This window comes from Canis lupus, chromosome 3 (genome assembly GCF_011100685.1).
Source record: "Canis lupus familiaris isolate Mischka breed German Shepherd chromosome 3, alternate assembly UU_Cfam_GSD_1.0, whole genome shotgun sequence".
Lineage (NCBI taxonomy): Eukaryota > Metazoa > Chordata > Mammalia > Carnivora > Canidae > Canis > Canis lupus.
Window position 1 is genome coordinate 26,647,004 of NC_049224.1, and position 25,046 is coordinate 26,672,049.

At 39.7% G+C, this 25,046-nt stretch overlaps 1 protein-coding gene across 5 annotated transcripts in view; it reads left to right on the forward strand.

Moving 5' to 3' along the window:
• DHFR (dihydrofolate reductase) overlaps positions 1 to 24,699 on the forward strand; it is a 35,403-nt gene extending 10,704 nt beyond the window's left edge. The window contains exons 4-6 of one of the 5 annotated variants that reach the window (XM_038532450.1): positions 2,597 to 2,723; positions 6,782 to 6,897; positions 24,573 to 24,699. In XM_038532450.1, the coding sequence (XP_038388378.1) occupies positions 2,597 to 2,723; positions 6,782 to 6,897; positions 24,573 to 24,621 (292 nt within the window). In that variant the 3' untranslated portion in view covers positions 24,622 to 24,699. Of the gene's footprint in view, positions 1 to 2,596; positions 2,724 to 5,493; positions 5,543 to 6,781; positions 6,898 to 15,503; positions 16,325 to 19,161; positions 20,235 to 24,572 lie in introns of those variants that run through there. The other 4 variants (XM_038532448.1, XM_038532449.1, XM_038532451.1 and 1 more) reach the window with 4 other exon arrangements.
• Positions 24,700 to 25,046: the final 347 nt, after the last annotated feature.

Consider the following 25,046-nt stretch of genomic DNA (forward strand, 5'->3'; position numbering starts at 1 on the left):
CAAACATTAGCTCAACTTTTTGCTTATTTTTTTCTATTTGGCTTGGATCAAAGATTTCCTGTGAAACTTATTTCTAAACTGCTAAGTAGCAACATTTTGCAGAAGCATTTTCTCCATGTCCTTATAATGACTAAAATCTGAACCAGGGATGCCTGGATGGCTCAGCGGTTGAGCATCTGCTTTCAGCTCAGGTCGTGATCCTAGGGTCCCGGGATCGAGTCCCACATCAGGCTTCTTGCATAGCCTGCTTCTCCCTCTGCCTGTGTCTCTACCTATCTCTCTCTCTCTCTCTCTCTCTTTCTGTGTCTCTCATGAATAAATTTTTTTTAAAAAAATCTTTAAAATCTGAAACAAATCCTTTATTTTCCTTTTTCAGACACACTACAAAAGGGCAACGAAGTAGTCCTTACCTGAAGTCCTTGCACCATTTCAAGCCATTGTTCCACAGTCTACACAAAATGTTTACCCCATTTATTTGAAGTCCACACCAAACATTTATACCACCTTCTAAATGATTTTGCTATAAACCCGCCACCTTCTAGGATGTCTCTTCCAGTTCTCATATGTCAATTCTTAAGTCACTGTTTTCCGTAGTACCCTGACTCCTCTCATTCTTGACTTCAGCATCCTCAATTACTAAAACCACTTTGAGTCTATTTCAGTCATATCTAGACTTTATTAACTAGACTATCTTCTCCCTGAGTTCAAATCTGTTTCTTAATTCTGCCCCTACACAGTCTCCTCCAACTTAGGCACTGCAGCTGCCCTGACATCTTAGAGAATCCCTTGGTTCATTTAATCTCGCCTTGGCCTCCATATATTTTCCAGCTTTTAGTCAAAATATATTCTTTGTACTCTTAACTTCTTTAGAGATGACAAAGCATGAAATAGGTAAAATATCTCTCAGGGAGGTAAGGGAGGAGGCAGCCAAGAGAATGAATAGTCTCTATTAGTTCTAGATTAATCATTGTTATAGCTACAAGTTCAAAGGCAGTTATATAATTTTTTTAAAGCATCAGTCTAAGAACTTGACATTGAATTATAATTTCTCTAATTACAGTAAAAGCCAAGTTCTGTGTGTTTCTTCATTTATAAAGGGCTTCATTCCCAACCCCCCCAAAAAAGACAGTTGTAGAGGTAGGAAGAGCGTAAGCTGAATATTTAACCCTGAAATTAATTAACTCTTCTTTGGTTTTTTTGAAGGGGGGATGCAGGCAGAGAAAGAATCTCAAACAGGTTCCATGCCCAGTGTGGAGCCCAATGCAGGACTCCATCCCACAGCTCTGAGATCATGACCTGCGCCAAACTCAGGAGTCAGACAGACATTCAGATGCTTAACCAATTGAGCCACCCAGCCACCCCTTCTTTGGATTTTTAATTACAAAAACTAACATGCTCATTTATTAATACTTTATCAATTTCTACATTGTTTGAAACATGAAAAGTCTTTTACTCATTCCCCATTCATCTTGTATTAACAGTTTGAAAATCATTCCAGGGGCACCTGGGTGGCCCAGTCAGTTGAGCATCTGACTCCTGATTCCGGCTCAGGTCATGATCTGAGGGTTATGAGATTGAGCCCCGCATTAAGGCTCTGAACTGAGCTTTGAGCCTGCTTAAGATTTTCTCTCCCTCTGCCCATCCCCCTACCGTGGCACTTAGGAGCACACTCCCTCTCTTTTAAAAAAAAAGGGGGGGAAAAATCATTCCATACTACAGTCATTCAAGCATATTCTCTTAAGAGAGTACAGCAAGAACCTCACAGTAAATATACGTATACTCACCACATAGATTCTATCATTAACGTGTTTTACTATGCATGTTTTACCATCCATCCATACATCAGTTGGTCTTGTTTTATCCTGTATTTCAGAGTAACTTGTAGACATTAGTATGTTTCCCCTTAAATACTTAGCATACATATGATTAACGAGAGTTCAGTATTTCATTAGTTTTACTCCTTTGAGGTAGGTATCATATACAGTGAAGTGTACGAGTCTTTCCTTTTTTTTTTAAAGATTTTATTCATTTCCTCATGAGAGACACACAAAGAGAGGCGGAGACACAGGCAGAGGGAGAACCAGGCTCCCTGCAGGAAGCCTGATGCTGGACTCGACCCCCGGGGCCCCAGGATTACACCCTGAGCCAAAGGCAGATGCTTAACCACTGAGCCACCCAGGTGTCCCTGAAATGTACAAGTCTTAAATGTACTTTTGCTGTTTTAACAAACGCTTGCACCTATATAACCCCATGTCAAAGAGAACATTACCCTAACCCTTCAAAAGTTCTCTGATGCCTCTTCCCAGTGAATCTTTTACCCTATCTCTCCAGAGACAACTACTCTTCTGATTTTTTTCCACCATAAATATTACAAGATACCAGAAGTGTTCCTGTTTTTCACTCATTGTGGGCAATACATACACACATGGTTTCAATTATTGATCATAGGCCATATGATTTTTAGTTTTTTTGTAGAAAGAATTCATATTTATGACTTTGGTTTTAGAATTACTTATTCCTATTCAGATTAATTGACTAATAAGAACAAGTTTTATAGAAATTATTTGTAATTCTTTTTTTTTTTTTTTTACCTTAGGGAACCTCCACAAGGAGCTCATTTTCTTGCCAAAAGTCTGGATGATGCTTTAAAACTTACTGAGCAACCAGAATTAGCAAATAAAGTGGACATGGTTTGGATAGTGGGAGGCAGTTCTGTTTATAAGGTAAGTAAAATTATAAAGAAATGTTCTACCTCACTCCTTCAGCTTCCCTGCCATCTGAACTTGAAAAAAATTAAGTCATGAGCAAAGGAAGCACGTTATGCCTCCCTATTGTTAGCTAGACATGTCAATTTGCATTACTCATTTTAGATACTCATGAAAAGTAAATAAAAACATAAAAGTTTTTAAGCCTATTCAGTTTATTTTCAATTCAAAATAGTTGATGTTTCTAATTTAAAAACATTTTTAAAAAAAATAAAGTAAAAACATTCTAAATCCTTCCCTTTATTTTTTTTTAATCCTTCCCTTTAGAATCATATTTGCATTGTTTTCTACTCCCTGGATATGCCCTAATATGCCAAATTATTCCCCTTTTATCAAGGATTTATATATGTCCTTACTGAGAAAGGGTTGGGGTTCTCGGTTTCTGTATACTGACTAGATATCTATGAATTTTTTTAAAAAGCAGAAAACTTTCCCTAACAATTTTTATATGAGGGCATGAGAAAAGTATTATTTCATAATATAAGGAAAAGCAGATAAAAGAAAAAACAGTCCTTACTCTTTTTTTTTTTACGCTTATCATGCCATGCATTCATAGGGAATGGTTTCCAGCAGTTTAGGCTCCTTTCCATAGGTTCTCACAAAGTGTGCTTCCCTGGGTGTAACAGACTGGTGCTTCAGTTGAACCCAGATACCTTTCTCTTTGGCTTCTTTCGTTTCCTGATCATTTTCTTTCACACCCTTACAAAGGTATCTCAGCTCTTGAGTGCTTAATATGCTGAATATGTACATTAATTCGCTTGGCAAGAATCTTTCTTGCCCTTATTTTTTTTTTTTAAGATTTTATTTCATTTATTCATGAGAGACACAAAGAGGCAGAGACACAGGCAGAGGGAGAGGCAGGCCCAGGCTCACTCCCTGAGCCAAAGGCAGACACTCAACCACTGAGCCACCCAGGTGCCCCAACATTTTGAATGATGTAATACCATGTTCACTTGAAAATATATTTTTTTAAATATTTTTTTTATTTTTTTTAAGATTTTATTTATTAATTAATGAGAGAGAGAGAAGCAGAGACACAGGCAGAGGGAGAAGCAGGCTCCATGCAGGGAGCTCGATGTGGGACTCTGGTTCCGGGACTCCAGGATCATGCCCCGGGCTGAAAGCAGATGCTCAACCACTGAGCCACCCAGGCGTTCCTAAAATTAAATTTTTAAATTTTATATATTAAAACACATTATCAAAAAATAATAAAACACATTATTCCTGTTGTTAGCTATACATATTTAACTTAAATTTTTTTTAACTTAAATTTTTATATGTAACTTAATATATATGTAAGTTGTAAGGAAGTAGAAATTACAACTGATAATTTTGCATTACCCACCTGCCTCACATCACAATAGCATGAGGAACATTTAGGCTTATCTTCCCTGGGACCAGCCTGTTTTTGTAAACAAAGTTTCATTGGAACACAGCCATGCCCACCAGTTTAATATTATCTATGGCTGCTGTTACCCACAAAGTAAGAAAAAAACCATATGGTCCACAAAGCCTAACATATTTACCATCTGACCCATTACAGAAAAGGTTTGCTGTATAGCATTTACTTAGATACAGATTTTCAAAGCTTTTTTCAAAGCTTCTATGGCTAGTCTCACTCAGTTTCTTTTTTTTTTTTAAGATTTTATTTATTTATTCATGAGAAACACAGAGATGTGTGAGAGAGAGGCAGAGACACAGGCAGAGGGAGAAGCAGGCTCCATGCAGGGAGCCCGACACGGGACTCGATCCCGGGACTCCAGGATCACCCCCTGGGCCGAAGGCAGGGGCTAAACCGCTGAGCCACCCAGGGTTCCCCAAGTTTCTCTAATTTTTGATACAGTAAAAATTGGCAGAACATTTTTTTGGTTGGGGCAAGAGAATAAATGATTTAATATACGTGGTAGTAAAAAAACAAAAATAAAAAACAAAATTTGTTCTATGCCCTTATTTGGAATTTCAAGGATAATACTTAAAATTATGTATATGTGTATATATATATGTATATACTTTTTTTTCTATAAGCTATTTGAAAATCAAGGGTTATTGCTTTCTTAGAGATGCAGCTCATGACTTTTTATTAGAATTTTAAGATACTCATTTGAGGGCAGTTTTTTCTTCCCTTTTTTTTTTTTTTTTTTTTTTTTTTTAAGATTTTATTTATTTAGGGACACCTGGGTGGCTCAGTGGTTGAGCGTCTGCCTTTAGCTTGGGGCATGGTCCTGGGGTCCTGGGATTGAGTTCCACATCGGGCTCCCCGCAGGGAGCCTCCTTCTCTCTCTGCCTATGTCTCTGCCTTTCTCTCTGTGTCCTCATGAATAAATAAATAAAATCCTTTAAGAAAAAAAAAAGAGAGATTTTATTTATTTATTCATGAGAGACACAGAGAGAGAGAGAGAGAGAGAGAGAGGCAGAGACATAGGCAGTGGGAGAAGCAGGCTCCATGCAGGAAGCCCGATGCAGAGCTTGATCTCAGGCCTCCAGGATCATGACCAGAGCCACAAGCAGATGCTCAACTGCTGAGCCACCCAGTTGAGCCACCCCGGTGTCCCAAGGGCAGTTTTTTCTTTTCTTTTCTTTTCTTTTCTTTTCTTTTTTATGGTGAAAAAAATTTAGATTTAGATTGATAGCCAGCTGGACTCAGTTTAGATGATCCCAATTTTGTTGGCAACACCCAAAGCATCACAGTCAGGAGCCAGTCGAACATATGCTTTCTTCTCTCCATCAGGCCTGATCAAGGTGTTGACCTTGGCCACATCAATGGCATAGAGCTTCTTCACAGCCTGTTTGATCTGATGCTTATTGGCCTTGACATCCACAATGAACACAAGTGTGTTGTTGTCTTCTATTTTCTTCATGGCTGACTCGGTAGTGTGGGGGAAACTCAATGATAGCATAGTGATCAAGCTTGTTGCTCCTGGGGGTGCTCTTTAGAGGATATTTGGGCTGCCTTCAGAGACGCAGGGTCTTGGGTCATCAGAATGTAGGTGACATGCGGATCTTCCTTTTTTGTGTGACTGTGCATGCCTTTCAGCACCGCTTTCTTAGCTTTCAAAGCCTTTGCTTTGGCTTCGGCTTTCAAAGCCTTTGCTTTGGCTTCGGCTTCGGCTTTGGGAGGGGCAGGGGCTTCCTTCTTCTCCTTCGGCCCATCTTTGCAAAAGGAAGGGCAGTTTTTCTATAGAAACTATCAGCAGTACCTAGGCAGTAATTTAAAAAGACATTAACAACATAAGGCCAAATAAAAATCATTAGCAACAAGAGGCTAAGAAAGTAAATTACCTACTGTCATTGTAACTATCTCCTAAGAAGTGGAAGCATTATTAAATTCTATGCAAATGTACTAAGTGTGCCCTTGGGGTTTTCAATGATGAAAATCTCAAGAAATTATACCATCTTATCCATATATACATATGCAAATTTTTCTTCAAGAACAACTAGATAATTTACAGCTCTTAATTCTTAAACAACTACCAAAGAAAAAAGGAATACTGAATGCTTAAATGAAAAGAGTTCATGTAAGTAAACTAGAGGCCAGAATATGTTTAAATTCCCTCTCATAATTATTGCTAATGATTAGTCCCATTCTCGAAATAACTAAGACATTGTGGGACCCCAAAGTAAAGAATAGGATATTTAAACAGCCTTCTTTGTGGGCACCTGGGTAGCTCAGTTGGTTAAGCGTCTGCCTTCAGCTCAGGTCATGAGCTCAAGGTCCTGGGATTGAGCCCCACATCTGGCTCCCTGCTCAGCAGAGTCTGCTTCTCCCTCTCCCTCTCCCTCTGTCCCTCCTCATGGCTCATGCTTACGCGCACATGCTCTCTCTCTCTCAAATAAATAAAATCTTAAAAAAATAAAATCTTTTTAATAAATAGATAAATAAGTAGCATGCTTTGGACGTAAAGATATGTAGCATGTCTTTAATACCTAGTATAAACTGTATAATTAAACAGAAATCTTAAAAGTTTCTATTTTGACAGATAAATTAGGAAATTGATACCTTTTGTGTTTTTTCAAAGGAAGCCATGAACAAACCAGGCCATCTTAGACTATTTGTGACAAGGATTATGCATGAATTTGAAAGTGACACGTTTTTCCCAGAAATTGATTTGGAGAAATATAAACTTCTGCCAGAGTAAGTAAAATGCTACTAATATGTCTGAAGCATTTTGGATTTCCTACTTAAGAATTATAGAAGGAGGGATGCCTGGGCGGCTCAGTGGTTGAGCATCTGCCTTTGGCTCGGGGCGGGATCCTGGAGTCCCAGGATCAAGTCCCGCATCAGGCTCCCTGCATGGAGCCTGCTTCTCCCTCTGCCTTTGTCTCTTTTGTCTCTGCCTCTCTCTCTGTGTGTCTCTCATGAAGAAATAAATAAAATCTTTAAAAAAAAAAAAAAAGTATATCTCTTCAGATTAAATTTGGATTAGTTATGTGTTGTATAGACAAATAGTTTAGGAATTTTAGTAAATCTTGATTTAACAAACTTGGGAATGTTTAAGTTTTGGGGTTTTTTTAATATTTACTTATTCATGACAGAGAGAGAGAGAGACGGGCAGAGGAGAAGCAGGCTCCATGCAGGGAGCTTGATGTGGGACTCGATCCTGGGTCTCCAGGATTACACCCCAAGCTGAAGGGACGGGGGGACGCTAAACTGCTGAGCCACCGGGGCTGCCCGGGAATGTTTAAGTTTTAATCATCTTACTGACAACTAAGAGTAGTCATTAGCTCATTCTACAAGATCTGTGCTTAGCATCAGACATTTGTCTTAGGCACTAGGGAAACAGTGCTTACCAAGGCAGAGGTACTGCTCTCTAAGATTAGATTTTTTTGTAGTAGAGCAGGAGGGTAGCAAATGATAGATAAACATCAAGAGAGTTGCTATATGGAGAACTGAAATACTGTGATGTGGTAAATACTGTATTGTCTGAGAAGTCCTCTCTGAAGAGTAGTATCTACGCTGAGATCTAAATAGCAAGAAGCCAGCCATGCAAACAGCAGAGAAGACCATTCTAGAAACCAGAAATAGTGTAGACACCAGAGGGCGGGAACCAGCGTGGTATTCTCCCTGAGGCTGAAAGCCACTGTGAGCCTTGTAAGCAAGGGGGAAGCCAGAAGGAGTCAGATCAGGGGCAGGTTTAGAGGTTTTGAATAGAGAGTAATATTGTTCCAGCTGTTTGTGGAGAACAGACTTGGGATGGAAGAAGGATGGCAAGAGTGAAGCTGGGAGAGCAGTTGGCTGTGAGAATTGAAGAGAAAGAATAAGAGATTTGGATAGTGGTAGAGATCGAAAGAAGAGGTTATATTTGTTTTATATGGGGTTGTGATTTTTAACATGAAACTGCCTGATTTTGAAGACTCCTAGCATTTTAGTTTAAAGGCACTTTTTTATATTTCAATTAAAAAAATTAAAAAGGACTTTTCAGCTGTTAGCTATGAAGAGTAAAAGATTAACCGTATCCACACTTTCAGATTAGGTTTTAACACATTCTTTCAGATATTCTCAATTGAATCCAGTCATTGTTCTTTGAGTGTGAGTTTGTTTTGGAAAGTACCTCCTAAAAGGACATTCAGAACCAAGTCTGAATAAGTGGATGGCCAAGCTTTAAAGTAAGAGTCTATGGGATCCCTGGGTGGCGCAGCAGTTTGGCGCCTGCCTTTGGCCCAGGGCGCGATCCTGGAGACCCGGGATCGAATCCCACATCGGGCTTCCGGTGCATGGAGCCTGCTTCTCCCTCTGCCTATGTCTCTGCCTCTCTCTCTTTCTCTGTGACTATCATAAATAAATTAAAAAAAAAAAAAAGTAAGAGTCTATAGAGTAGTCTGGGGTTTTTTTGTCGTTTTTTTTTTTAAGATTTTATTTATTTCTTCATGAGAGTCACAGACAGAGGGGCAGAGACACAGTCAGCGGGAGAAGCAGGCTCTCCCTATGGGGAGATCAATGTGGGATTCCATCCCAAGACCTGGGGATCATGACCTGAGCCACCCAAGTGTCCTTATAGAGTAATAGTCTTAAATCTAATGAAGTGTGTGTTTTCCTTGGCTTTTAACTAGTTCTAAAGAAAACTGAAATTTTTAAAAACTCTAAAAGTTTTAAAGCTGAAGTACAGGGTTTTGCTTAGTCCCCAAAGGTGACCACATAGAAAAATCACACTTAGTGATTTTATATGTATTTATAAGATCAGTTGTGTTTCTTTGTCACATCTTACATATTTTTCTCTTGTATTGCTTAGGTTGCTGATTCTCACATTATATGAATATTGATAGCTGCTGTCACATTTCTGTCTTTCTCTTTGCTCGTAAGAGAAAGATTACTGTGTGAATTTATCTTTCCAAATCCTGTTGCTCTCCATCAGACCTCTTTCCAAAACTGACCCTCTAGGATCTTTGATAACTTAAAATATTTCTGGCTCTCCGGCTCTTAGAACTGAAAATCTTTACTGAGTAATGATTCATACATCATACCCATTAAAAGTATATAATTCAGTCGTTTTAGTATATTCACAGAGTTGTGCAGCCATTACTACAAGGATCCATTTGAAGAATTTTGCTATATAAGCAGTATTTATTTTTCTAAACTGCGAGCATGTGGTATCTTTCTACTTATTTAGGTCTTCCTTAATTTCTTCACCAGTGCTTTTTTTTTGTAGCTTTCACTATACAAGTATTACACTTCATTATTAAGTTTATTCTTACGCATTTTATTCTTGTTGATGCTATTATAAATGGAGCTGTGTTCATCATTTTATCTCCAAACTGTTCATTGGTAATACATAGATATACAATTGATTTTTGTTTATTGATCCTGTTATCGTGCAACTGTGCTGAACTCATTTATTCTAATGTTAGTAAATTCCTTAGGATTTTCTATATGCAGGATATATCATTTACAAACAGAGGTAGTTTTACTTCTTCCTAATCTGCATTTTTAAAATTTCATTTTCCTACCTAATTGCTCTGGTTAGAACCTCCAGTGCAATTATGAATGGAAGTGACAAGGGTAAGACATACATACTTGTCTTGCTTCTGTTCCTAAGGGGAAGCATTCAGTCTTCACCATTCAGTATATTAGCTGTGGGTTTTTCATACATGCCGTTTATTACACTGAGGAAGATCTCTTCTATTTCTACCTCACTGAGAATTTTTATCACAAGGAAGTATTGGATTTTGTCAGATGCTTTTTCTGAGTCTATGGAGATAATCACGTGGTCTTTGTCTTTAAAAGGCTATTGATACGGTGTATTAACATTGATTGATTTTCATGTTAAACTATTCTTATATTTCTGGGATAAACCACTTGGTAATAATGTTCAGTCCTTTCTTTATGTTCCTGGATTCAGTTTGCTAATATTTTGTTGAGGGTTTTTACATTTATATTCATAGTGGATTTTGGTCTGTAGTTTGCTTTTCCTGTAATGTCTTCACCTGGTTTTGGTGTCCGGTGAATGCTGGCTTTACAGGGTGTTGGGAAATGGTCTCTTTCCTCTTCTGTTTTTTTGGAAGAGTTTGTGAAGGGTTGGTGAATCCCAAGGACATGACCTGAGCCAAGACCAAGAGTTGGATACTTAACCAACTCTGCCATCCCAGGTGCCCCTAGAAAATGTTAATTGTGGGTAGATTCAGATAGGAAATTGCTATCCAAAGCCAAAATCCAAGGAAATTGCTCCAAAATAGACTTCCTAAACAAGGCTATGAAAGAAAATGAAAAGTCTTTTTTCATTGTATCATTTGATGGTTATCTTACTTCTAAGCCTGTACCAACAAAATAACAGCCTCTTTAACGTGGTGTGGAAGGAATCCCCTCTTAAGGGGAAATCTAGAGTTGGTCAGTTTTTCATCAAGTAGAGAAAAGGGAAACCCTGGAAATTTGTAATGTTGCTCAATTCTTGAGCTGCTTTCTCTGCAAGTCTCTGTATACTGAGGAACTTAGAATTGCTTCCAACTGTCCAGAAATGAACCCTGATCATTCTTTACCTCCCCTCCTTTCCCCATAGTTACACTTCATTTAGACCCCCCATTATCCCTATTAGACCCCCATTATCCCTATAAGTTTCAGTTCAAACACAGTTATCTTTTATTAACACCATACTTCCTGGGAATAAAAGCACTAGTAAAAGGAAATAAAGATGAGACTGGGGATCCCTGGGTGGCGCAGCGGTTTGGCGCCTGCCTTTGGCCCGGGGCGCGATCCTGGAGACCCGGGATCGAATCCCACATCGGGCTCCCAGTGCATGGAGCCTGCTTCTCCCTCTGTCTGTGTCTCTGCCTCTCTCTCTCTCTCTCTCTCTCTCTCTCTCTGTGACTATCATAAATAAATTAAAAAAAAAAATTAAAGATGAGACTGTTGTAAAGCATGAAGAGAATAAAATCAGAATGTAGGTGAAACCACAAGGGGTAGAAACCCCAAAGCAGAAATTAGTCTTAACAAAGTAAGGTTTGACTTTATGTCTGCCTTTTTCCCCCTGGGCCATTGACTGTGCAATTCTTTTTTTTTTTTTTTTTTTTTTTTTTTTGCCAGCACCATGCCAGCGTGTCCTCTAAGACTCTGCTTTCATTCATCTTACCTGGAAGAACTCTTTCTGCCTTAGACTATTTCACACTAGGCTCCAACCAAACCAGCAGGCCCAAATATTTCCTGCAGCAGTTTTCTGCTTAAATGAAGCCCCAAACAGGCTTTTCCTTCTAGTTACAACCTTCCATGTAACCGTGTAGTCAAAGAGGATAAAGTCCAGAAGAGGCCTTTGAGACATTAGTTAGCTCCAGAGCTGGGACAGATGTCCCTTATCAGTGGACAACTTGAAGGTTTCTGGATGACATTTCCTCTTCTTTTCCCATTACTTCCTATTCCAACAGGATCTTTATACATGTTCCCTCTATGTCTCTCTCCTGAGCTTGTGCTTGCTATAGAGCCTTCATTTTATTTTAGTTGTGAGTTATTCCTCTTAGGTAACTGTTTGAAAAACTATTTACTTCTTTCTTAGACTTGACATTAAATCACGTCTGTATTATTTTCATGGTGTTCTCTCAGTTCAGGTCTTCTTTTTTAATGTTGTTTTTTTTTTTAGATTTTATTTATTTATTTATTCATGATAGACAGAGAGAGAGAGGCAGAGACACAAGCAGGCAGAGGGAGAAGCAGGCTCCATGCCAGGAGCCCAACGCGGGACTCGATCCCAGGACTCCAGAATCACGCCCTCGGCCAAAGGCAGGCGCTGAACCGCCAAGCCACCCAGGGATCCCCTCTCAGTTCGGGTCTTAATGTCTCTTCACATTCATTGGATTGTCTACTGCTGGAAGATTCTAGAAGGGAAGCTCTTTCTCAGTGGTTCTTAACAAATCCTGTTAGGCTTAACTTAGAGTTTGTATGTTGCACCTAGGCACTTGGGAATGATGATGGTAGGGTAGTTATCATTATTAAAACATACTGAATAGGGACGCCTGGATGGCTCAGTGGTTGTGCTTCTGGCTTTGGCTCAGGGCCTGATCCTGGAGTTCCGGGATCAAGTCCCCCATCGGGCTCCCTGCAGGGAGCCTGCTTCTCCCTCTACCTGTCTCTGCCTCTCTCTGTGTGTCTCTCATGAAAAAATAAATAAAATCTTAAAAAAAAAAAAAAAAAAAAAGCAAGAGACTGAATACGTATTGTGGACAGTTTAAATTAATGTTAAGCAGAAATTAATTTCACAGAGCAGATTAATATTAATATATATCATGGCTAGTGACCATATCCAACCCATAGTGTACTATTTCTAAGTTACTATTATTCATGGTTTTAGAAATAATTGTGACACTTTGCCTTTATCTTATTAACTGAGAACCTTGATAATCCTGAGATTTTTACACACACACCAAAAAAATGTAAATGTTGCTTTTGGTGACTTATTCCAAAGAAACTAAAATTACGGTTAAAAGTTGGCCTCATAAAATCATTTCTTTAAAAAAGGAAAACTGCTATGTTGCTATTAAAACAGTGGAACAGAAACAGCTCAGAAAATGGTTAGTAAATACAAACATAGCTTCTTCCTCTAAAATGTAAATTTTTCAAGAAACAAACAGCTCTTTCATTTCCTTATACATTATTATGCTACTGTTACTTTATGCCTCTAATTATGTTTTTAATCAAATGGTATAACCTCTAATTAGTCAACAAAAAGTTAGTACCTGTTACTACTCAGCATTGTATTGGCTATCAAAGGAGGTTTAATTTTTTCCTGTATCATCCCTGCTACAATGAGGATGTTTTTTTTTGTTTTGTTTTGTTTTTAATTTATTCATTCATGAGAGACACAGGGAGAAAGGGAGGCAGAGACACAGGCAGAGGGAGAAGCAGGCTCCATGCAGGGAGCCCCACATGGGACTTGATCCCGGGTCCCCAGGACCAGGCCCTGGTCTGAAGGTGGTGCTAAACCACTGAGCCACCCAGGCTGCCCAAGAATGAGTTTAGAAAATAAAGGGATGAAACAAATTAATAATATTAAAGAGTAACATTTGTAGAACACTTAATATAATGAACTTAGTGCTAAATTATTCATAAGGATGAAGACTTTCTGTTGATAACTTTTTTTTTTTTTTAAAGATTTTATGTATGTATTCATGAGACACACACAGAAAGAGAGGCAGACACATAGGCAGAGTCAGAGGGAGAAGCAGGCTCCATGCAGGAAGCCCGATGTGGGACTCGAACCTGGATCTCCAGGATCGCACCCTGGGCTGAACTGAAGGCAGACGCTTAACCGCTGAGCCACCCGGGCGTCCCTCAGTTGATAACTTAAGTATCACACAGCAGAACCAGAGTCAAATACAAGTCTGATTAAAGCAGATGTTCCTCCCCCCTCACCTGGAGCATATTGGGGGTGTGGCTGACACAATACTAGGGAAGTACAAGATTTGGGTTGGAGGGGCAGCCCCAGTGGCTCAGCGGTTTAACACCGCCTTCAGCCCAGGGCCTGATCCTGGAGACCCAGGATCGAGTCCCATGTCAGGCTCCCTGCGCGGAGCCTGCTTCTCCCTCTGCCTGTGTCTCTGCCTCTCTCTCTCTGTCTGTCATGAATGAATAAATAAAATCTTTAAAAAAAAAAAGATTTGGGTTGGAGATGAGAGTAGTTAGTGGACGGACCAGGTATCAAGCCCTGAGCCCAAGGCAGAGGCTCAGCCACTGAGCCACACAGGCGTCCTCCTGGGTTTTCTTTTTTTTGCTGGTGGTGGTGTTTTACAGTGGGAAAAAAATTTATTGTGTTGAGAATACAACATGAAGCCTACTCTCAACAAAATTTTAATTATACAACAGAGTGTTAACTGTAGGCACAGTGTTGCACAGCACATCTCTAGAACTTAATCTTGCACACACTTTCTTCCTTTGAACAACTCCATTTCCCCTTTCCCACAACTCCTGTAAACCACCCTCTACTCTCTGTTATTAGGACTTTGACCATTTTAAATACTGTGCTATTTGTTCTTCTGTGACTGGCTTATTTCACTGAGTATAATGTCCTCCACGTTCATCCATGTTGCTGCATATGGCAGTATTTCCTTCTTTTTTGAGACTGTATAATATTCTATTGTATGTATAGACCACATTTTTTATCCATTTTTCATCTGTTGATGGGCATTTAGGTTGCTTAGCTATTGTGAATTAGGCTGCAGTGAACATAGGAGGACATATATCTGTTTGCAATCCTGATTTGTTACCAAAAAAAGAAATCCAAGAGATAACAAGTAATGGTGAGGATATAGAGAAATTGAAACTCTTATACATGTTGATGGGAATGTAAAATGGTGAAACCTCTATGGAAAACAATATAGAGGTTCCTCAAAAAAATTAAAAAGAGTATTAACATATGATCTAGCAATGACTCCACTTTTTGATGTATACCCAAAGGAGGGCCTGGTTTTTTGTTTTTGTTTTTGTTTTTTTTTGTTTTTGTTTTTGTTTTTGTTTTTTTTGAGGGCCTGGTTTTGAATTGGAAGACGGAAGAAACACAGAGCTAAGTGAGAGTTAGAAAATACCAGATAAACAATGATGTCAGTAGGGACACCTGGGTGGCTCAGTAGTTGAGCATCTGACTTCAGCTCAGGGCGTGATCCCGGAGTCCGAGATCAAGTCCTACATAGGGCTCCTTGAGGTGAGCCTACTTCTCCCTCTGCCTGTGTCCCTGTCTCTCCCTCTGTCTCCATAAATAAATAAAATCTTTAAAAAAAAAAAGCGATGTCAATAAAAGAATTGTGAGTCCCTGGGAAATGAGAGCAGAGTAGTGTCCATTGATTCAACAAGCAACTGAGAATCTCACACCACATAGGACATACAACTTCAGTTCTGCTCTAAGCAGCTAAAGGTTGTATTTCGTTTTTCCTTTGCTCACACAAGAAATTTTATACCAAATGTTAAGATTTACAAAATGTTATTAAGCAATTTCATGTTAGCTGACTGGTAATGGAAAGAGAAAAGAGAAACTGCTGTTGGAGGTTAGTTTTGGACAGAAAGATTAGGAGTCCGAAGGAAAGGAGAAATTGGTACTTTCCATTTTCTGACTTTCTATATAGTTTGAAAGTTTTTCTTTCTGTTCCCATATGTAGTGAATTTGCATAATACCCAGTTTCACAGTGGTTTACCATTGTGAAGGAAAAAAGGAAGGGAAGAATTTTATTTACCTGTGTTATTGCTTCTGTTATTTATTGGTGCCTTTTGACTGAGAGTCAGAGAAGCTCTCTTTTTAATTGGCATATTATTATGCATATTTTCTTTTACAGATACCCAGGTGTGCTTTCTGATGTCCAGGAGGAGAAAGGCATTAAGTACAAATTTGAAGTATATGAGAAGAACGATTAATGTGAAGATATTTTTTGATTTATTTCAAGTTAGTTCCCCCCCCACCAAACAATTCTATCTATATTTTAATATTAGGAAAAAAAACTTTTGTCGACTCTAAGTCCATGGATAATTCTTTCTAAGCAGTGTGATTTTATTAATCTTAACTAGACCATATCAGACATCATTTGTGAAACATTTCTTGCTATAACTGTGTTGCCCATCAAGGACCAGTACCTGCCTAGGGTAGCGTATCTACCAAGAGCCAAAGAGAGACAATCCCTGATAGCATGAGTTGAAACCAGGACTTACAAAGATAGGACTAGACAGATTTGTCCAAAACTCAGAAATGGGTTAAAAACAGAAAAGCGAGGGCTCAAATATTAAAAGAAAATTAGATCAAAATAGGAACTTTGATTTCTCTATCTATATCACACTCCTGAAAAAGTTCTGTTCACTCAGGAAATCAGTAAGTTGAGAACTCTAATAATTCCATAGGGATAGTAAAAAGGCAGGTAGGACACTACCTTAATTTTAAAGATTAAAAAGAAATGTCTGAGACCTCTAAAAACTGTTTTAGATCTTCAGTGAGATTCCATGGGATGTTATGATGTAAGAAGAATAGGCTGTTCCTTATAAAAAAGAGTAATAACAGCACATGGCTAAAATTAGAAATTAAGAAGGTAATGAATTGGAAATGGATAATGCTAGAAACCAAAATTATGAAGATGGAAACTAAATTAAACTTCGCTGAATTAAAAAATGAAAATTAAAACACATTTTACCCATCATGTTAGCAAAGATGTGGATTGTTAGGTATCTGAAGAAATAGCTTTTTTTTTGCCTTGTAAATTAATATAACCTTTTTAGAGTTTAAGTTAGCAATATCAATTAAAATTCACAATATTCTGGGTTTGGACCCAGGGCACCTTGGTGGCTCAGTGGTTGAACATCTGCCTTTGGCCCAGGGCGTGATCCTGGAGTCCTGGGATCGAGTCCCTACATGGAGCCTGCTTCTCCCTCTGCCTATGTCTCTGCCTCTCTCTGTGTGTCTCTCATAAATAAATAAATAAAATCTTTTTTTAAAAATAATAAAGAGATGGACCCAAGAGTGTTTGTTACGCTATTTTTTTAAAACTTGGAAACAGCCCAAATGACAGTCAATAAAGAAATAACCAATGGATGTGTCTATAAAATACTATCTGTAGCAGTTAAAAAGAATAAGGTACTGACAGAAAAATGCCAGACTGCCAAATAAAAAAAGTACAGTGCGTACAATACCGTAAGTGTTTAATAAGTATATGTAGTATGTGTAGGAAAATGTGTGCTGTAAACCATCGTGAGTGTAAGAGTTGGACATGTTGTACCTATTGTGATTAGATTTTTTTGAAGCGCTGTGTTTTCATGAACAATTACTTAAGATAATAATTGAGCGCTGTAGTTCAGTAAAATTAGGATATAGGATATCAAGAGTAAAAAGGAACTAAAGTCTTCCATAGAGGGAGAAAAAAAGATCACAGAAAAGGACAGGAATCCATCCTGCATAAGATTTACAAACCATAAGAAAACAAGGGCACTCTCTGCCAGGAGCATAATCAACAAACCATTAGTATGCAGAATCTTTAGAACTCAGATATTGATGAGAAAGAAGCAAGCCATTTAGAGACGAAGAAACTCAAAAGGCTGATAAATACATGCAAAGAATACACACATATTGATATATGCATTCATTTGAAAAAATACCAAAATAGTTAACAGAGGCAGGGACCAACAAAAAGGTAACCACCAGAAGGAAAAGCTAAGAGAATGAAAATGCTTGGGGAGAAAGCAGGGGACTGTTTTTGCTGTTAGACTTTTGGAATCATTTGATTTTATTTAACATTTTTCATGTATTTCCTTAATAAAACAAGTCTTCCTTAATAAGTTGCACTGATTTATAAGTGCTGATGTCCTGTTACTCCTTGAACACCTCACATAAAATTTCAGACCCTTAGGGCAATTTATCTCCAGAGTCAGCTTAGAAATGTGGAGGAGAAAACATATCCTTAGTCAAGAGTTACACAACTTTACAAAGACTGACCACAAGGGAAATATCAGGCTTTCTCTCGTCCCTGGTTTGTTCATCTTCCAAGACAGAAAATCTAGTGTCACTTATTCCAGGCTAATTTATGAAGCAGCACTGTAAAGTGATGATAATTTGAGGTCAAAGTGTAAATATCCTGCACATGTGTTCTAAATATTCAAGTTAACCATTTTATGTTTCTGTAAGGTTGAAATTATGTAACGTAACCCATGTCCCAACAGACATCATTTTTCAAAAATGTCATCCCCATTACACCTATATGAGGGATGGGTTCCAGAAACTGTAGTGCAGGGGTACCTGGGTGGCTCGACACGAGCCTCCGACTCCTGATTTCAGCTCAGGTCATGGTCGCAGGGTCCTGAGCTCCAGCTCTGCTGGCACGAGGCCTGCTTCAGATTCTCTCCCTCCTTCTCTGCCTGCCCCTCCCCCTCCATTCTCTCTCCCTCTCTAAAAAAAAAATAAATCCATAAAAGAAGAATCTGCAGTGCAAACAAGCACTCGAGGATTCTGAAACCTACCCAAGGATGTAAATCACTGAGTTAGAGGCTTCTGCCCTCTAAGGAACGTTTAGTTCCTATCACTAGGGCATCTACGCAAAGCAAAATAGAAAAATGAATTGTAAGCCAACATGTATGAGATTGGAGAAAGTAAAATCGTAAAGATTACACCTCTGTTTTGCTGAAGCAAGTGAAGTAAAGATTTTCACAAGTATGTAATAAAAATACATATGAAAGTATTATCAGGGGATCCCTGGGTGGCGCAGCGGTTTAGCGCCTGCCTTTGGCCCAGGGCGCGATCCTGGAGACCCGGGATCGAATCCCACGTCGGGCTCCCGGTGCATGGAGCCTGCTTCTCCCTCTGCCTGTGTCTCTGCCTCTCTCTCTCTCTGTGTGTGTGACTATCATAAATAAATAAAAATTAAAAAAAAAAAAAACTTTGAAAGTATCAGTAGCTCAAAGAGATACACAAACGCAGGAGCAATGTCCTTTAAGGATACATATATATTAAACTAAACACTGTACAGGAAATTACCTAAGTAGGCAACATGACTTTGTGAGGGAAAGGTTGGCCACCCCGCTGCGGAAAGGCTTCAGAAAAATAGTGATTTCTGAAAGATTGAAACTTGTGATCAAGGATGTTCCAGTTGGGGACAAAAAAGAAATACATAATTAAATGAGTATCAGGGATAGAATTAGAGATTCTAGTGAAGAGGTATTGCTCACAAAGGGGATAGAGCCTCTGGCGAAGCCCAGGGGAAAGAAGCCCACAAGCTCTGAAGAGCTATTCCCGTGGCAAAGGTGAAATCGCATCAGTGACCACTTCTAATTACGTGCTCCGCGGGAGACCTCCTGTGGACTGGGAAGCTTTCCTCTCCATACGCTGACATTTCTGTTAAATCTCTTTACTCTTGGAACAAAAAAAAGAGAACCAATCACATTGTTGTGTGGTGTTTCAAATAACTTTGCAGTCCATAATCAAAGTAGATGTGAAATTTATTATTGGATGATAATTTTTAGGTGGGCTGTGGCAAGACCACACCAAACCCTGGGCAAGACGCACCAAACCCTGAGGGCAAGACGACACCAAACCCTGAGGGAATAGAGGGTTAGTCTGCAAAGAGAAGATTTAATGATACTGGAACTCAGGGAAAAGTGCAGAGAAGAGAATTTCTACTGCACCGAACCAGCCAAAATCATTTGGGAAGGCATCAAGAACGAGACTGCCCCTTTTTTCAGCCCCTGGTCATAGCTACCCTACAAAGGCCCGATATCTTGCCTGCAGGGTGGTCTTTGCTGCCGTTGCTCTTGGGTAGGTGGATTATCAAATCTTAAACTCAGGAGCTTCCCCCCAGCATTTCATTATCAACTATTTCAAGCACACAGAGATGTTGAGAGAATTGGAGTTAAGCACCCCATTACCCATCACCTAGATTCTCTCCGTGTTAACACCTTCCTAGCTCTGCTCCACCGCGTACGTAGCCAGCCAGCCAGCCATCAGCGTGCACGTCATCAATGACACTTCAGTTGTGTACGTTTGGGGGAGGGGTAAAATTTACACATGGAAATGCAGATCTTAAGTGTAGCTCTGTACAGGTTTTAACAAACCCCTGTGCCTACATGACCTAAACCTCTGTCCCTCACCCTAGAAAACTCCTTCCCCCACCCCCCAAGGCAAGTGCTACTCAGTCCTCCAGCCCCCATGGGCAAGTGCTACTCTGGGGGTTTTTTTTTCCTCATTATAGATTATTTTTGCCTGTTTCTGAACTTCATATGAATGGAATCCTACAGGATGTATGCTTTGGTCTGGCTTATTTCATTTGCATCGTTTATCTGAGAGTCACCCATGTGGCTGCACGCATTATGGGTTTGTTCCTTTTCATAACTCATGGTATAACTGCACCACCATTTATCTGTTCTCCTACTGATGGATATGTGGACTCTTAAAGTGGGATCTGAGGTTGGTATTGAAGGATCTAGAGAGGTGGTGGGGACTGAGGGTCGAGAGGAAGGCAGATGTATACTCCAGGCAGAGGAAAAGCCATGAAGAAACTTCATCTCCAGGGGATCCCTGGGTGGCACAGCGGTTTGGCACCTGCCTTTGGCCCAGGGCGCGATCCTAGAGACCCGGGATCGAGTCCCACATCGGGCTCCCTGCATGGAGCCTGCTTCTCCCTCTGCCTGTGTCTCTGCCTCTCTCTCTCTGTCTCTCTCTGTGACTATCATAAATAAATAAAATTAAAAAAAAAAGGAAGGTTGTCAATACTTCACTCTTTAAAAAAAAAAAAAAAAAAAAGAAACTTCATCTCCAGACTCCAAAACCCAGGACAAAGCCTTACCAAGAAGGGTAGGTGTCACCAGGCCCCAGCTCCATCAAGTGCCAAGCACCTACTTCACCTTTGAGGCACTTCTCACTCTGTTCTTTCTCTCGCTCTCTCTCTCTCGCTCTTTTTTAAAGATTTATTTATTTGACAGAGAGAGAGAGCACAAGTGGGAGGGGCAGAGGGAGAGAGAGAGAGAATCCCAAGCAGACTCCAAGCTCAGAGCTTGTCTCAGGGCTCCATCTCATGACCCTGAACCTGAGCCGAAACCAACAGTCGTATGTTTAATAGACTGAATCACCCAGGCGCCCCGTTGTCTCTCATAACCACATCCAGTTTAGGTCTTTATTTCTCTCACTTTGACTGTTGGGGTAACCTAAATTGGTGGTTTTTCAATCTCTGACCTCCCTCCCAAATAAACTATCATAAACATGACCACCAAAACAATCTCCCGGAACTGCACCTCTGATTATGCCACTCTCACCTCCTTCATGTCGACCCAACTAAGACCCAACTCCTCTACAGATGGCATTGATCAACCTTTCCAGACTTATCATCTAAAATTTCTACTCCCTACATGTTACACACAAGCCATCTTCAGCAACTCACAAATCCCTAAATAGAGCCAAGCTTTGCCACACACATGCCCTTCCTTATGTAGTTCTCTCTGCCCATAATTGCTCATCCCTGTATCTTCCAGTCTAAGCCATATGAAGTCCCCAGAGTCCTGCCCAAATTCCTGCTTTCATGAAGCCTTTCTTCTTACCCTCCCCTGAATCACTCAGCTTTATCTGTGTTAGGGCCTTTAACTGCAGCTTGCCTTACAGCTGCTCGTTATTCTCTTCTCCTCGCTTTTATCAGTTAGGAATGATTTCAGCTGCAAGTACCAGAGAATTCAATTAACAGTGGCATAAACAAATTTGGATTTACTGGTTGTGTTTCTCTAGGTTTCTTCCCTCCAGATTGCAAGATGGCTACTACTGCTTCAGAAAGCAAGCCCATGTTCACAGCAGAAGGAAGGGAGGAAGTGAGCAATGTCAGGCATATGTTTCCCTTTCATCAGGAAAGCAAAACTAGCCCCAAATCCTCCTACCATTTGAGTCTAATTCGAATGCATATCAGAATTTAGGATCACTGCCTTAAAACTACTCTTGATCTATTGTCGATCATTTTGTTTCCCCCACCCAAACAAAATCAAAGTTCTTGTGGCAAGGAAGCAGGGAGGATGGATATGAGAATACAATCATAAATTTAAAATATATAATATATAATCATAAAAATATACTATATTTCTTTATTTTCAATAAATATATAAAAATATGTAGTGTATTTTTTATTGAAATATAGTTAACACCCTGTGCACTATGTGTACAACATAGTGATTCAACAAGTCTGTACATTGTGCTGTGCTCACCACAAGTGTAGCTGCCATCTGTCCCCATACCACACTGTTATAACCTCACTGACTGTATTCCCCGTGCTGTACCTTTTATTCCCATGGCTTATTCATTCCATAACCAGAGGCCAGATCCCCCCTCCTCCCTTTTACCCATTTTGCCCTTCCCCTTACCATCTCCCCCTCTGGTAACTATCAATTTGTTTTCTGTATTTATAGGTCTGTTTCTGCTTTTTGTTTATTCACTTGCTTTGTTTTTTTAGATTCCACATATAAGCGAATTCATAGTATCTGTCCTCTGAGTTATTTCACTTAGCATAATACCCTCTAGGTCCATCCATGTCATCTCAAATGATAAGATCTCATTATTTTTTATGGCTAATGTTCCAGTGTGTGTGTGTGTGTGTATGTGTGTGTGTGTACACCTCTCTTCTTTTTTTTTTTAAGATTTTATTTACTGGGGATCCCTGGGTGGCGCAGAGGTTTGGCGCCTGCCTTTGGCCCAGGGCGCGATCCTGGAGACCCGGGATCGAATCCCACATCAGGCTCCCGGTGCATGGAGCCTGCTTCTCCCTCTGCCTGTGTCTCTGCCTCTCTCTCTCTCTCTGTGACTATCATAAATAAATAAAAATTTAAAAAAAAAGATTTTATTTATTTATTCATGAGAGACAGAGAGAGAGAGAGAGAGAGAGAGAGGCAGAGAGAGAAGCAGGCTCCATGCAGGGAGCCCGATGCGGTACTCGATCCCCGGTCTCCAGGATCACACCCTGGGCTGATGGCAGGCGCTAAACCGCTGAGCCACCCAGGCTGCCCTACACCTCTCTTCTTTATCCATCCATCTATCCATTCATGGACACTTCAGCTGCTTCCATATCTTGACTATTATAAATAATGCTGCAATAAACCTAGGGATGCATACATTTTTTTTTATTTTTCTATTTTTGAATCCTTGTTCTGAGGCCAAGAGATTTGATGAACAGTTTTGAAATGCATCTTGCTTCTGGTAGGGGTCCTTGAAGTGTTTGAACCCAGAAGACTAAAAGGCATTAATGCTATTTGTTCTTTAATGGTTGTGAAAAATATAAGCAGAGTTCAGGTCTTCTTAGAAAAGAACTCCATATTTTAGGAAAGTGACTCATTCATGGGCAGAAACTAAATGTCTCATAAAGAATGGAATAAATAATACCATTCTTTGCACATAGAAATAATTTTATTATTTAGAGCCTTTTTTTTAACATTACACACTGGGCTTGAATTTTAGTTTTTATATTACCCATATTCTAATTGCTTATGTCATTATATTTGCTAAAAAAAAATGTTCTTCTATTGTGAGGTACATTCTTGTTTGGCTTTGCCATCTAGAATAGGAATAGGAATAGAATAGGAATAGCTTCCTATTCTATGGCCTTCCCCAGTAGGCCATAAGTAGCATAGACTTCTCCACATCCTCTCCTCAAAACGTACTCCTGAAAGGGCTTTGTTCCCAAGTGTGAGTGGGAAGGGGATCTGAACCCTGCAGTCCTTTAGTTGGTGACTGCTACTTGCTGACCCTCACACCACTCAATAGTTCTGTGTACCTCTCCAGGCAGCCTGACAACCTAACCGTCTTTCTCACTTCTCACCTCAATAGCACTTTGTGGCATTTGGGTTGAAATCAAGAATGTTGTCAATTCACTTACTACAGACTCAGGGGGCACAGAAAGCAGACTCGTCCAGAATGAGTGGTTCTGAATTTCCAGCTTAAAAACCTTTAGCTAGGGACGCCTGGGTGGCTCAGCGGTTGAGCCTCTGCCTTCAGCTCAGGGCGTGATCCCGGGGTCCTGGGATCAGATCAGTCCCGCATTGGACTCCCCGTGGGGAGCCTGCTTCTCCCTCTGCCTGGGTCTCTGTCTCTCTCTGTGTCTCTCATGAATAAATAAATAAAATCTTAAAAAAAAAAAAAAAAAAACCTTTTAGCTGTTACTCAAGTGCATATGTGTCATTATATCGGTCAGAATTTTCCATAGAAAGAGAACCAGTAAGAAATATATATTAAGAGATTAATTTTAAGGAACTGACTCATACAATTGTCAGGGCTGGCAAGTCTGAAATCTGTAGGGCAGACCAGCAGGCTGGAAATTCAGCCAGGAGTTAATATTGGCTGGAAAATTTCTTTTCTGGAAAGAAAATTTCTTTTCTATTCTTGCTCTTGATTAGATTAGGCCAGTTGTCAAGGGTAATATCCTTTACTTAAGGTCAACCGATTGTAGGTGTTAACTGTATCTACAAAATACCTTCAGAGCAACACCTAGTTCTTGTGATTAAATCACCAAGTAGTATATCGAGCCTGGCCGACTTAAAATAGAAAACGAACCATCACAGTAATGAAAATAATCAGAAAACGTCAATGTACTATATGTCTCCTCAGAATTATTTCATTTTCACATCAGAAAGTTTTTGCAAAAAGCCAACCGGCTCTTAAGCACTAAATGTCACGTTTGTGGGTCTATCAGAATGCTTTTTTCATAAAGCGTGTAGTTCAGTCTAAGCAGAATGTCAACTCCAGTGGAAGATTTTTATTTATAATTGGATCTTAATTGTCTCCTTCTCCATAGTTCAGTGATTTTTCAAGCTTAGATTAAAAATGAAAGTTGAAGTCTAACTTTTAAGATTGCCTCCCATATGCTCCTGAAGATCCAGCTCCAATAGGATATCTCCCTCTTGTTTTTTATCAGTGCCTTCAGATATCTGCAGCTTCAAGAGGCATCTCTTTGGCAAATCTAATCTGAAAATATTCACAGTTCTGGCCTTCAGCTCTGCAAACTTTTGACAATAATGGACATTAAATGAAATTTGTCAAAATCTGTTTCTTTGCATAGCCTGTGGATTGTGAGTGATTTCTGGGAAATGTTGATTATACGATAAACTCTTTTCCGTTGGTTTCAAAAGGTGATCCCCTCCTCCCCACCTCCTGCCCTACCAGGTAGGTAACAGTCAAGTAGAGGCATCTCTACAGAGAAATGAGGGGGTGAGCCAGCCCCTCTGGGCCCACCATTCTCATTGCCTAAAGTCATGATCCTGCCCATTCAGAGCTGGAAAAGCAGTGGCTGCCAGGAGCATTGGAGAGCCCGCTGCCCTCACAAGCAGGAGTGTGGGGTGCAATGAGGGGAGCTTCAATATTTTGTGTGTTAACTTTTCAATACAATTTC